At 41.7% G+C, this 15880-nt stretch overlaps 1 protein-coding gene across 1 annotated transcript; it reads left to right on the top strand.

Moving 5' to 3' along the window:
- The first annotated feature begins 1875 nt into the window (after window positions 1-1875).
- On the top strand, window positions 1876-10946 carry CDC23 (cell division cycle 23). The gene is made up of 16 exons (XM_059825303.1): window positions 1876-2003; window positions 2075-2147; window positions 3151-3288; window positions 3553-3595; window positions 3982-4087; window positions 4184-4316; window positions 5573-5750; window positions 5843-5940; window positions 6175-6256; window positions 6847-7000; window positions 7166-7285; window positions 7634-7709; window positions 8018-8079; window positions 8965-9043; window positions 9142-9261; window positions 10132-10946. The coding sequence occupies exons 1-16, from the start codon at window positions 1876-1878 to the stop codon at window positions 10300-10302; spliced, it is 1761 nt and encodes a 586-aa protein (XP_059681286.1). The 3' UTR covers window positions 10303-10946.
- The last annotated feature ends 4934 nt before the right edge of the window (window positions 10947-15880 follow it).

Consider the following 15880-nt stretch of genomic DNA (forward strand, 5'->3'; position numbering starts at 1 on the left):
AAGTGATTATGAAGGACACTTTCATGATACAAAAAATATACTGCCCTTGCTATCAGAAAATGAGAAAAATAAAAAGTGTAACCTGCAAATGACATGCAAAATGAATTTTCACAGTATTCTTTCTTAATTTCTCTTTTAAAAGAGAGAGTTAAAGCTGTCATTCTGATACTGGAATGAGCACAAAGGTGTATTATTACCTTTCTGGAAAAGCTCAAAAGTGTGGAGCACAATGATCCTGAAACAAGTGCTTAAATTTCTGTACTGTTAGAACCAAACACCATAAAAAAGATAGAGTTATATTGCATTCTAGTGTAATTCCAGTGAAGTTCCCAGAGCATCACAGGAAAAATGCAATAGACGCTGAAATGAAGAAAATACTGGGTTAAAAGTACAAGTTTGAGAGACCAATATTAGGAATGATTCTACTTAATGTCTTTAAATTACAATTTTTAGCACAGGAAGTAGCAGTATGTGAATGAAAATTTTCTAATGATACTATGTTAGGAGGTATTACCAATACAAAGGCAAATTGAAATACCCCATTAAGAAACAATCAGATGACCTTGAAGACTAGAACCTGAGGGCAAGGTAGCACACAGTATTCTGCTATCATCTAGGAACTAATCAACTAGAAACAAGAAAGACTGGTGTTTCTTTATCTCAGAGTCATTACGCTGCTTCAGTGTTACTGGTCTTGTGCCCCCAGCTTTCATCCAACAGCAGGCATTGCCAATCTAAGACTCAAACCAGGTAAATTCTAATTACATAAAGGAGAGGGAAAATTAAAAATAAGTGAAACACTAAGTCAGCAGTGAATAGGATTTTTAGATGCTGCTAACTGGGGGAAGGTCATCCAAAAAGTCTCCTTCTTTCTCAGACTTCTCTGAAGGGCCTTTCTTCTAGATTTCTCTAGTCCCTGTTTCTCCTCACTCTGTAGCCTCAAAAAACATTAGCTTCTGCACCTCAGTGTAGACATCTGTTAAAGAAAGATAATTATCTACCTTAGCGGAAAGGCACAAAGCCCAAACAGTTAATAATGTTCAGATGGCATGTGAAAAGCAGGTGCAAACTACTTAAAAAAAGGCAAAGCTCAGAAAAAGTGTAGGGAAGGATAGCACTAAGATAAATAGTCCCACATCTCCAGAAAGTAAAGGAGCATTTAGATCCCTTATATTTAGTCTTTCCCAAAGCATCTTGTTTTGCTGTAATGCCCCCTCCCCGCTCCAAAAGGAGGTACTTCCAGCAAGGGCCCCGGCCCCCCGGCAACCAGATTCGGAGCAGAAAACGAAGGAGCCCCAGGAGAGGCCACTCCTCAGACAGGACCCCGGGGGCAGGACCCTGGGGCCCGCTCCCCATTCCTCAGGCCGTAACCCACGCTCGGGTGACAGCACCAGGAACGGCAGCACGGCGCACGGCCCACGACAGCACTCCAGAGCCCCCGGGCCACACCGCAGGGCACGGCAGGACAAGCCGGCCTCAACCCCGAGAAAGCCTGCGCCGTGCGTGCAAGAGGCGACGGCCGTAGGACAGAACGGCCCCGGCACCACCAAGCGGCAGCGGCGTGTCGGGGCCTCACGCACCCTGAGCGGGCGGATACGCGGGCGGGGCCGCCGACCCCCCCGCGCCCCTACGGACGGGTCCGACTCCCCCCACCGCACTGCGCGGCCCCAGCGCCCAGTATCGCAGCCGGTGCGGAGCGCTACGCGGCGACAGCACGTCTCAGCGACATCTGGCCAATCAGGCGCCAAGGGTTCAGCGCGCCTCCTTTGATTGGGAGCGAGGCCTCTCGAGCTCACCCAAGGAGAGGGCTGCGTCTACAGAGTGAAGGGCGCTTAGTGTGCGGGGCTGTGATTGGCTGGGGCGCGCGCCGGCGGGATGGCGGCCGCGGGAGTGGTGGCGGGGCTGGGGAGCAGCGACTTCTCGGACCTACGGGAGATCAAGAAGCAGCTGCTGAGCGTGGCGGAGCGGAGCCGCGAGCGTGGCCTCCAGCACAGCGGGAAGTGGTGAGCGCCGCGGGCGGGCGGGCGGGCCACGGCCCGGCGGGCCTTGTGCTAAAGAGCCTCTCTCCTTGCAGGGCCTCCGAGCTGGCCTTTGCCTTGGACCCCCTGCCGCTGAGTGAGCTGCCGCCGCCCCCTGCGCTCACGGAGGTAGGGCCGAGTGCGGCGCCGACGACCTGCGGCGCCGCGGCCCCCTCGGGGCCCGCGGCCGCGCCGCTAACGGGCACCCGCGCGCGGGGTGGGGCGGGCCGGGCCTGAGCCCGTTTTGTGCTCGTGGGCGTGGAAGTGGTTGTGAGCTCGAAGAGGAAGGGCTGTAGTTCTTGCTGGCAGGGACCGCGGGCTGCTTTTTAGTCCTGTCTACAACTATTAAGGAAAAAATGTGCTAGCGATCTCTTTAAAAACATCTGTGCAGGGGGCTGTTCTGAGGGCCGATTGTTCTATAGTTCTGTGAAGTTCCCTGCCATTCTATGTTTAATGGGGCGGACAGAGCTGAATATGCTTTCCCAGATGAAAGCATTCCGGTTTACGTGTTGCTGTGCCCTAAATGAGGTACTCTGTAAGCAAAATTTGAAATCGTGCTACTTAATTTTAATTTGTCTTTGCTAAGGCCAAAATTTATTGTAATACAAATTATGTTGTGCCATTAAACTTGTGCTCCTTAGGACACAAGAGAAACAAGCTGTATTTCCATCCCCACTTCCATAGGTGTACAGTAGGACTTATAGGTATATGCCTGTTAAATTACAGTAGTGTAACATGCCGTAAATGCATTTCAGGGCATCGTTACCAAGGAAATGTTGGTGGGTGAATATTGTTTGACATGAAATTCCTGAGTAGGCTTCTTATTTATGGTCATTCATACTCATTGAATAGCTAATCCTTGCCTTCTGGCAGCTTGCCACAATTTGTTTTCTGGAATCTCACTGTTTAGTTTAAATGTTTCTAACTAGTCTGTACCCATTATTTGAGAGCTAGGAATCGGATCATGTGAGGGGATGAAGAGACTTTTCTAACGGTGCTCAAACCATCTTTGAGGATGAATAAACTATGTTTTCAGCTTTCAGAGCAGTTTCATTGATATGTTTGTAACTACGTGATTTTCCTAAAGCATCTCAGAGCTTCTGAGGTCTTAAACTCTTCTGTGTCCCTGCAGGAGGATGCTCGTGATCTGGATGCCTATACATTAGCCAAGTCTTACTTTGATCTAAAGGAATATGACAGAGCTGCCTATTTTCTACGGGGCTGCAAGAGTCAGAAAGCTTACTTCTTGTATATGTATTCTAGATACCTGGTAAGATAGAAGGAGAAGTTGTCTTTCAGCACTGAACTCCTCTGCTTCCCACCCCTCCCTGGCATACCTTATTTTTTGCCTATTCTGTTCCAAATGACCACCTAGAAATCCAAATTATATGTTTGGGGGGAAAGGAGATAGGAGTGTTCTTTTTAGAACTGTGATGTTTGTGAAAACTCAGTTTGCATACTGCTGCTAGCGTTGCAGCAAACATAAGAAATATGCTATTGTAATGTAATCTTGGTTTTCCTCTGTTTTCTACAGTCAGGGGAAAAGAAGAAGGATGATGAGACAGTGGATAGTTTGGGTAAGTCTGGTGTGAAGGAACACAAGGCAATATAATGAAGCTTCCAGTAATGCCTCTTCATGTAAATCATCTTGGGTTTATGCCTTTCCCCTCAATTTTTGGATAATAGTGTGCTGTAACATGATTTCTTTCATTCTCTCCCAATTCATTGGGTTAATACAGGTTACGGATTTTCATCTATTAGTTCTTCTGTTAAAGCACTTGATCAGACTAAGTTTTTCTTTTTAAAAGAGGACAGTAGTCACAGACTGGGAAGCCTTCTGGTCATGTTAGTGATGATTCTGAATATACCCTAGACTTTTTAATTGCTATGGTAAGAATCTTGATTGAAAGCTGGCTGTTTGATTTTTTTTTTATTTATTTTTTTTTCCCCCCTCTTCATGCAGGACCTCTGGAAAAAGGACAGGTAAAAAATGAAGCTCTAAGAGAATTGAGAGTTGAGCTCAGCAAGAAACACAAGGCACGGGAGCTGGATGGATTTGGCCTTTATCTGTAAGTTTCTACATGTATTTCTAATGTATTCATGTGTATTTGTGTGGATATGCAGAGTTTTATGATTCTGATTAACTTGATAACTTTCCGTTACAGGTATGGTGTTGTGCTGCGGAAGCTGGACCTGGTGAAAGAAGCAATAGACGTGTTCGTTGAAGCTGCCCATGTCTTACCTTTGCACTGGGGAGCCTGGCTGGAGCTTTGCAACTTGATTACAGATAAAGAGATGGTAAAACTTGGGAGATATCGAGATATGCTAACGAATTCCAGGGTTTAAGCTGATTCAGTAACCAGTGGTTCAGTTGCCACAAGATTGATGTTGCCCACTGCTTTATTCTGTGACACTATCAGGCAAGGCAATCCAAGACTGTAAATCATGTTGTTAAAGCCTCTTTCTTCAATTGCTTGCCATGCTGTAGTTTGAGACTCTTTATACAGGCAGGGCTAATTTCTTACCATTCACCCACAAAGTGGTTTAAGAAATGGCTAATTCACGTATTCTGAATACATGAATAGTTGTCAGCAGGGTTATTTCCTTGTCACATGAAGGAGATCTTCCTAAGATACTTATTACTTTGTTTTTTTGTGGTTTGGTTTTTTTTTTTCCTTAATCGGGTTCTAGTTCCACAGTTATTGAGCATTTTTGGTGTCCTGAAAGGGTATATAGAATCACTGTTTTTAAAGCTAAAAAAATAATGTAGGTGTTCCCTTTGTCAAATACAAAGCCGCACATATGAAATGAACTATATCAAAGAATTGAACTTAGAAATAAAACCAAAATAGGTTATTTTTCTTTATGCATGGGATTTTGAAACCACTCCTAGAATTCTTCAGTCAATTCTGGCTGGTGGAATATTTAAAAAAAGTAGAGGTGGCACAGAAGAGAGCCTTACTGATTTGTGGAAGAAGGGAAATGCATTTTTGATGAGATTATTTGGAGTCTGTTTACTTAACTCATCAAAAATAGTGATGTGATATTGATGTTCTACGACAGGAAGAAAGTACAGTCTTTCGAAGGACTTCTGCTTCAGCCACTGGCCTTATTTCTCCATTTAATTCAGAAGTCAGGTGCTGTCAGACTTGAAGACAATAATTCCTTCACTGATTGACCAAATGAAATGGCTTCAATTCTTTTGCAGTTTCAGCAGTCATGGGAATAGATTGGAAGTGATTAAATAGGATTGCGTGGTCCATATTGTACTGCTTCTTAGACTGGATGTCTTAATGCTCCTTTCCTGTTTCAATATTCTCAATTTATAGGCATTATTTAGTCTCTCCTTTGGAAAAACCTGATATTAATTCTCGGTCCTAATACTACTCTTTTGTAGCTGGTGTTATGGTTTAAGAAAGCGATTGCAGGAAAGCCTCCTACCTCGAGACCATCTACTAAATCATGGGAGGGAAGATAATGGATTCTTTGCTGCAGGTGGCTGTTAGAATACTACTGATTGTCATCTCTTCCTCCTCTTCTTTGGTTCTTGCTAGTTGAAGTTCCTGTCCTTGCCAGATACGTGGATGAAAGAGTTCTTTCTTGCACACATTTATACAGAGCTGCAGCTGATAGAGGAGGCTCTGCAGAAGTATCAGAGTCTCATTGATGCAGGATTTTCCAAAAGCACTTACATCATCTCTCAGATTGCAGTTGCCTACCATAATATCCGAGGTCAGTGACGCTTACTAACTAGTAGGAATGAGCCTTTTAATGCGAACTGGCATTTATAGTTCTTGTTCTCCCATCTGATGTTCTTTCTTCAGATATTGACAAAGCTTTATCCATCTTTAACGAGCTAAGGAAACAAGATCCTTACAGAATAGAAAACATGGACACTTTTTCCAACTTGCTATATGTAAGGGTAAGCACTCTTTCTATTACCTGTCCATAATGATGGTATTTATCAGAGGTTATGTTAAACACTGGCAAAGCAGCTGGTGCTGTCTGACCTCTCTGAATATAGGCTTTCAGCATCTGCTTTTTGCTTTACAACTCCATGAAATAGATGTAATGTATGCATTGCTAACTGCCTAGGTTTTCTTTGAAACTGTAACATGCTCCTTTTCTCATCACTTTCATTTCTTTGTTTCACTAGAGCATGAAGCCTGAGTTGAGCTACCTGGCTCACAATCTCTGTGAGATAGACAAGTATCGTGTTGAGACCTGCTGTGTAATTGGTGAGAGCCAGCTCTTCCACACGTTCTTATGCTGTCCACAGGGTGTGCGAGGAAATCTTAGAAACACATGTGAAAATGATCAGCCAGCAAGGCTATCAAAAACACTTGGTGAATGTGGTTTCAGGCAGTCCAAAAAGCAGACCAAATGACCAAGTACCCTTTCCCCTCATTTCTCTCTGAAAGAGCTGCTGTAATACTATCGGTGCAGAAAGGAGTTGAAGAAATCATTATGAAGGCCCATGTAGCTGATAATCTCTTTATAGTCTTGAAACTCCAATGGAAATAATTATGTGTCAGGACAAGGAAATTAATTTGGTAGATCATGATTTAAGTCTTAAGGCCAGAGGGATGGGATCTTAATTGATTGGTACAATCAGAAATGGATTGACCAGAACACTGGAGAACAGACTGCTATTAGGACTCCTGGGGTTTCAATCAGAGCTGCCTTTAATAGGACTCTTTCTTTTTATAATTTAAGTTAGGAGGTAGTAGATAATACCTCTTCCATTTATTTTCTACTTCTCTGCTTTTTTTGTTTGTTTATGGGGTTTTTTTTTTAATTTCTTTAAATATCGTGACTTTTGCTTTAGGGAATTATTATAGCTTGCGTTCCCAGCATGAAAAAGCAGCACTCTATTTCCAGAGGGCCTTGAAACTGAATCCTCGTTATCTGGGAGCCTGGACACTCATGGGACATGAGTATATGGAAATGAAGAACACATCTGCTGCTATCCAGGCTTATAGGTATCACTCACATACTGCACAAAATGATGTTTGAGTCTGCATACATGACGATTGAAGTAGTATCTTCTATTTTTTTCTTCTATTTTTTTATTTAGTCTTTTGCTGAATTCTGTTTTGGTTTTGATCCTGACTGCTTTGACAAGTTCATCTCCTTTTCTTTGACAGACATGCAATAGAGGTGAACAAAAGGGACTACAGAGCATGGTATGGCTTGGGGCAAACCTATGAAATCCTCAAAATGCCATTTTACTGTCTCTATTACTACCGACGGGCCCACCAGCTCAGGTAGAGTTGAGAATGGAGCTGTGTTTATTAGTGTTCACTGTGACATTGTTGCTACTAGCTAAGGAATTTACATGCAGGAACTAAGTTGGGGAAGGGAGAGCATCAATGCTATGGGATTTGTGCAGTCTCACTATTCCAAATCCTTTTAGTTGTATTAGCTAACTATTAACAAAGGCTTTGTCAGTTAAATGCCAAGGAACACTGGTCAGGAATATAAGTGATGTTTTGTGTAAGAGAGGATGACAGGCACTGCCAGATGTAGATTTTTTTTTTTTCTTCCCCCTCGCCCCCACCCCGGAGTTCAGCTGGCTATCCATTAAACTCCATTTAGGAATTTATCTTTTACAGACCAAATGATTCTCGTATGCTGGTTGCTCTAGGAGAATGCTATGAGAAACTCAATCAGCTGGTGGAAGCTAAAAAGGTGAGAACTGATGCGTGGATGTCTCCCAGGACACTAGGTGGAGACGCAGCAAAATTGTGTACCTAGTGCTACTGGAAATGCATACAGTGTGTTGTTAGGAGCTTATTGAAACCATTTCTGTGGCAGTTACGATTCGGAAGTTCTGCTGCAATGTAACTAGAGCAGCTGATAAATAAGAAAGTCATCTACAGATGATACATTCCCCTTTGCTGGAAAGCCATGTTATTTTCTGTTTCTAACTTGCTTGCATGAGTCATGAACTGGAGTTGTTTTTGTGGTGTGCTTGACTGACTTTCCTTCCTTGACAGTGCTATTGGAGAGCTTATGCTGTGGGAGATGTGGAAAAAATGGCACTGGTGAAACTAGCAAAGTGAGTATGTACTATTGAACTGTCAATATTGTGTTACATGCAACTAGCACTTTGATGCCTAATAATAAAATACTAAATGTAAAACAAGTAGAATTGCTGTTAGGTAGTATTACTTTTTGAGCTGAGTAATAACTGGTATCTTCAGGTCTGTAGTGACTGCAAATTCTGGTGTCTAGCTTTAGCTTTAAGTTTCCCCCAGGATAACTAAAGGGAGTCATAGCATAATGTGGGTTGCGAGGGACCTCTGAATCCTGAGGTGATTTGAGCAGGCAGTGCTAGCAATTGTATTTGTTGTATTGAAACTTAAAGCAATCCATGATGGTAGATGATGTACAAAATTGTAGATTGTTTTTTTTTCTTTAATTTTTTTTTTTCCCCAGTATATGGTTGTGACATTGGGAAAGGGTCTAATGTGAAATAAATGTGAATACTCTGACATCAGCACTAATTTTTGGTGGGGACAAAGTAATATAAAGTGGAAAAAGTGAAGGGGAAAGAAAAGGTCAAGTGAAAGGTGAAGCTGCTGTACAAAGACTTTTGGGATGTAGTGGGGAACGAAGGAGCACTGGAGGAAATAGCCAGTAAATAGGATGGCAAAGGTCTGTTAAAAGCTTTAAACTGTAACAGAATGAGCAAAGGTCCCTGCTTTGGATGTCGCTGCTTCTAACAGTTAGTATCTGACTGGCTCCCTTTCTGGTAATGTAAATGTTTTCAAGCTGGATCATCTCTTTCCATGAGGGGCAGTACACGGTGCATGTCTTGAAAATTCTGAAGGAAAAGACCTGGCTTTAGTCCAGGTCAGGTTGAGTAGGTACTTACTCATAGACCAAGAAGGTCTTCGACAGTGCAGTCTTGTTCCAGTGGCCCATTTTTCTCCTTTTCTAGGCTGCATGAACAGCTGAATGAATCTGAACAGGCAGCTCAGTGCTATATCAAATACATCCAGGATATCTATTCCTGTGGGGTAAGATGATACCTTGGGAATAAAAGGAGAAGTAAACATGGTGTAGAACTACCTTGGAAGGCACTCAAAGGTGATGGTTTTTACCTCCCTCACTGTAGGAGATAGTAGAGCACCTGGAGGTCAGCACTGCCTTCCGTTACCTGGCCCAGTACTACTTCAAGTGTAAGCTCTGGGATGAAGCCTCAGCATGTGCTCAGAAATGCTGCGCATTCAATGATGTGAGTAGTTGTGCAATCTTCAGCGTTTCTTTCTTTGGGGATCTATGACCTTGATCTTGGCTCCCCTCAGAGTAGAAGGAATCCTTTATTGAAGGAATGAGGGCTGTCTGCCATGCAGGTCACATCCTGAGTGGTGATGTATACCTGATCACTAATGCTGCTTATAATTGACTAAAATCAAGGAATATGATGTAGATAGTAAAATTGAATCATGCCTCATTGGTGTTCACTAAATAAAAGAATTTTAGGCTCCACGTGGCAGTCTCAAGACTGCTGAAAATTTTGGTGGTGAGGAGGCGGTTAAATGGTCACAAACTCCCACACACTGTGTAGCAACGGTACTCACATAACTTTTTTTTCATCTTCTCTGTGTAGACAGTACAGAGGGTATAATAGTACTTGGGTTTTGTATGTGACACTGTTCTGAGATGTTCTGTAGCTGTAAGTGGGCAATTTAGGATTTTTAACTTCAGCCTAGAGGTAGACACTAGCCACGAGTGCAGGGTGTTTGGCCTATCCTTAACAAAGCTGTCTGCAGCTCTGGAGAACCTGAATTCTGCTTATTTGAAGCTTCTCCAATCTACTTTTTACTGCAATACTTAGACAGCTTCAGTGGTTGATGGTAACACTGTCTGAAATACCCATGTAACATGCAAATCAGATGAGTCAAAGGAGGAGAGGCTAAAAAAAAGTGACATACCTTAACATTTTTAAGTAGCAGAAGAAAAAAGAAATTAGGATGGTTATTTTATAGCTTGCAGCCTTACAGAATGACAAACTACTGTAACCTGTACTGCTTACATACTGAATTTTACCCAGAAACCACCCATCCATAGGTGCATTGTTTTGTTTTTTACAAATTGTTTTCAGACTAGAGAAGAAGGGAAGGCCCTGCTGCGGCAGATCTTACAGCTTCGCAACCAAGGAGAAACCTCATCCACAGATATTTCTGCTCCCTTTTTCCTCCCTGCATCATTGTCAGCCAACAACACTCCCACACGTCGTGTCTCCCCACTCAATCTGTCTTCTGTAACACCATGAACAATGCTGATACTTCTAACCTGTGCATTGAATGGGATGTTGCAGATGGGGCTTACAACCCCTTCTTTCCAGTGAAATTTCTACATTGATTATTGCCTTCACGTGAAGGGTAGGAGTTATCAGAGCCCACAACTGAAGATGGATGTGCCCTAACAGGCAAAGGTGCAGCCTATGTGAAAGTGCCTATGCTGAGATGTGAGAACCTGCTGTACTTCTCAACAAGTCATTCCAGTCAGAGGGCAGACATGTTCCAATACACAGGACTACTCTTAACTGAAGGATTGGGAAGAGCTTGTCTGCTTGAGTTAAAATATATTTGAAGTTTGATTCTGCCCTGTTACCTCTGGTCTTTACTGAACTTCTTTGGATGACCTCTTAATGGTATCATTGCTGTCTACATCAGAAACTGTTACTTGCCTGGCTACTTAAGGACTTCTGCTTGTTTTGAACTACACAGAAGATGTTCCAATAAAGCAGTAGATACAGGCACTTAAGTATAGGTGCCATGTCTGTGCTGAAGGACTGAGAAATGTCAGAGGAATTCCAAGTAGCCACAGGTGACAGCCGTTTGCTGTGGATCTGAGAGATACTTTGGCTTTCAGTAGTAAAGCAGCCAGTGGGATAGCACAATTAAAAAACTAATGGTGAAGTTACTGTCCTTGGGCTTCTTTATTGTGCAGCTTTCACATGTACTGTAGCAAATGAAATTGGATGAACTGTAATGGATCATTTTGTTAAGGATTGCCACATCTCATGGACAGTATGGTGCAGGGGATTCCTCCCCTGCAGGGCTGCTGTTTGTCCCTGTTCACACATTCAGCCAATAGTAAGGCTAAGTGTGAATTTCAAAGGTGCATGCATATGCCCATGTACTACAGACATGACCATAAATGAACAGATTAACATAAACAAGAGGTCAGTGCTCTTAGATGCACTTGCTTAAAACAGAAACTATAGAAGTGTCCTAATCCTGTTCCTATTTGCTTAAAGTTTATAGTGGAATGTCTGTATGTTTTCAGTGACTTAACTCAAGTCCATGTTCACATTCTCGAGCCTCTCCAGTCTCTGCCCATGACCTTAAGTCTCTTTGGTATCCATGGCTAGAGCTTGGGTATCTTGTTCAGTCTCAACCCTGGACCTAGGGTATCCACATACTGGGTTTTGCCTGTTTGCTGGCTAGTTCCAGTTAGGGTTGCTATTGGGACATACACGTATGTACACAAACAGAGTAAGGAACACAATGATACAGAGAACAGGCAGCAATAGTGTTTAATTGATAAAAGTGTAGAACACACTATGGTGATGAGTTGTAAGTCTCAGCGAGACAAAGGTTACTGACCAGCAGCCTGCTTGCATTCAGTTGTTAGCTCTGCTGCCTACCCCTGCCCATCAATACACTTGCTTGCACTCCCCACCCCATTTTCCCATGCTTGTTCCTCCCTGATCTATCTTCACCCCTCCTTTGGGGTCTGTGGCCATTCCCCTAGACATCCTATAGTACAATTTATGCAGTCCTGCAATCCCCTTCACACATCTTAAAATAAATTTGCTCTTGCCTGTGAGACCGTTCCTCACAACCAACCATAGTCCCATTGGTTACAAAGCTCCTGGTTGAATCTCTTCAGAGTTATGCTTGGGTGGTTCCTTTAATGGCCCATCAACCTGTGTCTTAGAGCTCTAGTCTTGGTTATTTGCTGTCAGACTTTATGTATCCATGTGCTTCATTTATCACCTGTCCTGTTCATTGTCTTGTCTTTTACGTTGAATAGCTTTTAAGCAGATAGTCTTACACACGTATCTAGTTTGTTCACAACTTCACCGGGGTAATGAAGGATAGAGGTTAATAACAGCTAATTTTGACTTGAATTGGCTTGCTCTTTGACACTTAGTGCCCTTCAGACAAAGACAGTGTTATGTTTGGGCTTCATCTGCCTGGGGGGAATGTGATTTTCTTTGTTTTGAGCAATGACTTGTGAAGAGCAACCAATGGTTTGGGGTATCAGTTTGACCTATGACCTCAGACTTCAGCCAAATGTCTTGATGATACTCAGTTACAACTTGTAAGCTTAACCTGGAGGTCTTTTTAAAAAATGTACCTGAGGTTTGTATACATTTTGGGTTATGAATTACGAATAACCAACTGTGAATATATTCATATGTTATGAATAATCTGCAGATGTTCATACTAAACAAGCTCCAGCTTCCACAGGACTATCTAATAGTTGGATCTCCCATTGAGTTTTGTAATTGTCTGAAGACTTAGGAGGAAATAGTCGAAGTTTCAACTGAATGTTTTTTAATGAAGATTTTCCAAACTGTGGTGCTTACAAAGGTCCTGCATTAAATTCAGTATCCAAATGTCATTGTGGGAGGCTGGCTGTAAGGATTAACTGTGTTCACCCGTACTAAACAGTGGAATGGTATTGATCTGATACAATGCACCTTGCCTGCTGAGTTTTGAAGAGGCTTTTGTCATTGGGATGATCAGTGAAACTTGGTTTCCCTTGATGTGGAGGATATTTTTTCCAGATGCACCTACTTTAGATACTCATCTGTAAAAGATGCAGTAGGGTTGAGCATTTATGTCTTAAGTTGGGTTGTGAAGACTGTGAGTTACCCCTAGCTTAGATAATGGCACTTAATGCCAAGTTGAGAAACTTGTGTTTGATGAAAGTGTGCTGATTGATGTCTGCTATGTTATGCCAGCTCTGGAAGTGTGACAGTCCCTGCTGATAATGACATCCATCGCACAAGGTGGGAGTGATTGGTTAAGAATAAGGAGGAAACTACACCATAAGTAGAGGTTACCTACTCTTTTAAAACTGAAGATGTAATGGGACCTTCTTTTTTTTTTGAGTATGACCTATTAGTATATTTAAAATTACAAGCTAGACTATTAGCTTTCTAGTATCTTTTAATACATAAATAATGTGACACATCTTGTTACAAACATCAGTGACCTAGAAAAATCAGTAGTTAGAATCGATCAACAATTATCATTACTTATGCCGCATAAACAGCAAGTTCTTATAAAGTAAATTAAACAATTTATACAGCAAAACAAATCTACTAGTTCTGTCTTTCCCTTCTGGTGAAACAAATGAGCTTTATATTTAGGATAAATAATCGTTACACCTATGAGAGCATTCTAAAACTTAAGGCATTGAAGAAAAACTTTCAAACTCTTCATGTTTTCTAGAAGTCGGTCTTATAGAGAACTATTAACATTGGCTTCTTAATACTTTGTGAGAGTTTGTGTGGGGAAAAAAAAATCTTTAAGATGTTCTATTTTGTTACTATATTGGCAGATCTCTTTAAAGGAGATGGTGGTTTTTACATCAGTCACATTTACCAATTAAAATTGTGCATCATAGGGTTAAATTTTGGAAACAAATTGATTTCTAGACAGATACATGTTCTCCAGTACTGACTTACACACTTCCTCGAAAGGACATTACTGAAGTCAACAATACTATTAATAGGTCTAGCTACTTCTCTTCAAGCTATCGTCCTTTGGAGGATCACCCTGTAAAACAAACCAAAAAGACCCATTCAGTTGTTACATTTTTTGAATGCTTTTCCAAAGCTTTAACTGCTATTAGTGGAACTGCTTATTCCAAGATTGTTTTAGTCCTTCTTTTAGTATTTCTACCTGATACACTGCAGGACTTGCTGTTTCCAGAATTACAATTGGCTATTGCCATTTCCTGGGCTATCTACATAGGGTTTCACTGATACCTTGATATGTTATGGGATTTTCTGCATTCCATTCTTTACAGTTTAGGATCTTTCCAAATATTCTACTGTTTTGAAGTGGTGGCCTAGAGGGATAGCTGTCTCTGACATTTATTTTATTAGCGTATGTAGCCAATGATCAGTTAATATTTTTTGCTACCATTCAGCTGCCAGTCCACTATTGCTAAAGTATTCTTGTTTCTCAGCCAGTGATTATTGTCATGTGAGGCGACAATCCGCAATGAAGGAACAGAACAGAGAATGACCTTGGGATATGTAGGAGCTGGGGCATGATCTTTTAGCTGTCAGAACTTTTGAATGTTATGTTGACAAATCCCCTATTCTCTTCTGCTTGAATACCATAGTAACCAAAGCTTGACTGTTATTTAGGTGCTTTTTTCTACATTTTAATATTCTTGGTTGTAAGCCAGTGCTGCTTTTTTGTTACTTCTGGGTACTTACTGTCTTTCTGGCTGTAGACACGGACCTGTTCCAGTGACGTGAACGTGAATTCATCCATATTCTGATTTATCTTTGCTCAACATTTCAGTTTGGAATCTGCCTGTCTGTACCCTCCAAATGCTGCTTCAGTGATGCTTAGGTACGTGCAACAGAAGCGTATTGCTGGAAATCTGTTTCTCTCCTGTACATCTAGGCTGCTGCCAAATACAACTTGCTGAATCCAGAGTTGAACTATTTTTCTTGAGAAAGTAATCTCTAAAATGCCTTTCTCTTGTTCAGAATTCTGTGCTTATTGAACACAGTAAATCTCAGGAGTTACCAATTGCACTGCCTGAATAAAAAGCAGTGCTAAAATCTCTGTTTCTTCTTTATGTCAAGTATATGATACAAGCTGCATATGTTCAGTGATTCTGGAGGCCCTCTCCAGGGCCCAGGGCTCTTGCAGTACACTAATCGAGGCTCTTATGTCAATAAGCCATTTTGGGGCAATGTGAATTCCCATTCTTCCCAACTAAAGCTCTTAACTGTTGATCATCCCCATAAATCAGAAACCAGCCTAATCAATAGCCCATGAGGGTCTTAGAGTTGGGCACACCTGTTGTGCAGAATGAAACACCCATCTGTCTGAAACAGCCTCTGCTCCACTTTCATTTGACTGCTGCTTTTTAGTAGTTGTTCACAAAGGGCATTAGTGGGTGCTCGATTTCAGGCATTCATGTTATCTACTCTTCAGCTTATTTCGATTTAGATCCCGGTTCTTAGATTATTGCTTGCCTGACCTATTGCAATTTCATCCAAGAAACCTCTTGCCTTTTCCTTTTATCTTGAGATAGTGACTTCCCTCAGTTATGCTGTTTATTCCAGGCAGCTGGCCTGTTACTAGCAAATGTGATTGCTTGGACTGGTTCACAGACTTTGCTCCTCTTTTCTCTTCACTGTGAGTCTTTCCTTATCCATCTGCATGGTATAAGTCTGTCCTGCTTGAATGATATTGCTAACTGATTTTTTCCATCACGGTAATTTATTAATCTGTGTAAGTGGGTCAAAAAATGTCATAATGTAGCTTGTGGCGTGCCTAAACCTTATCTTAAATATGTATGGCTAGCGTCTGGCTATACAGTACGTTAACTGTGACTCCTGTCTTATTATGGCGCTGTATAAGACCTCTGTGTTTATTCAGCTCAGGCATTTGGTGTAATATGGTGTGTGTTACTGTGTCTCCTATGTATTTATTTCCTTTTCATCTTCAAAAATAACGGAGATAAAAACCCATATCCACTTGAGGTACTTTTAAGATTCTTCTGGTGCTGAGCTTCATGTGGTAAATGAATACTGATACTTACATCTTAATAAAGACATGCTGGATTTTCTTTGAAACTAA

This window comes from Gavia stellata, chromosome 16 (genome assembly GCF_030936135.1).
Source record: "Gavia stellata isolate bGavSte3 chromosome 16, bGavSte3.hap2, whole genome shotgun sequence".
NCBI lineage: Eukaryota > Metazoa > Chordata > Aves > Gaviiformes > Gaviidae > Gavia > Gavia stellata.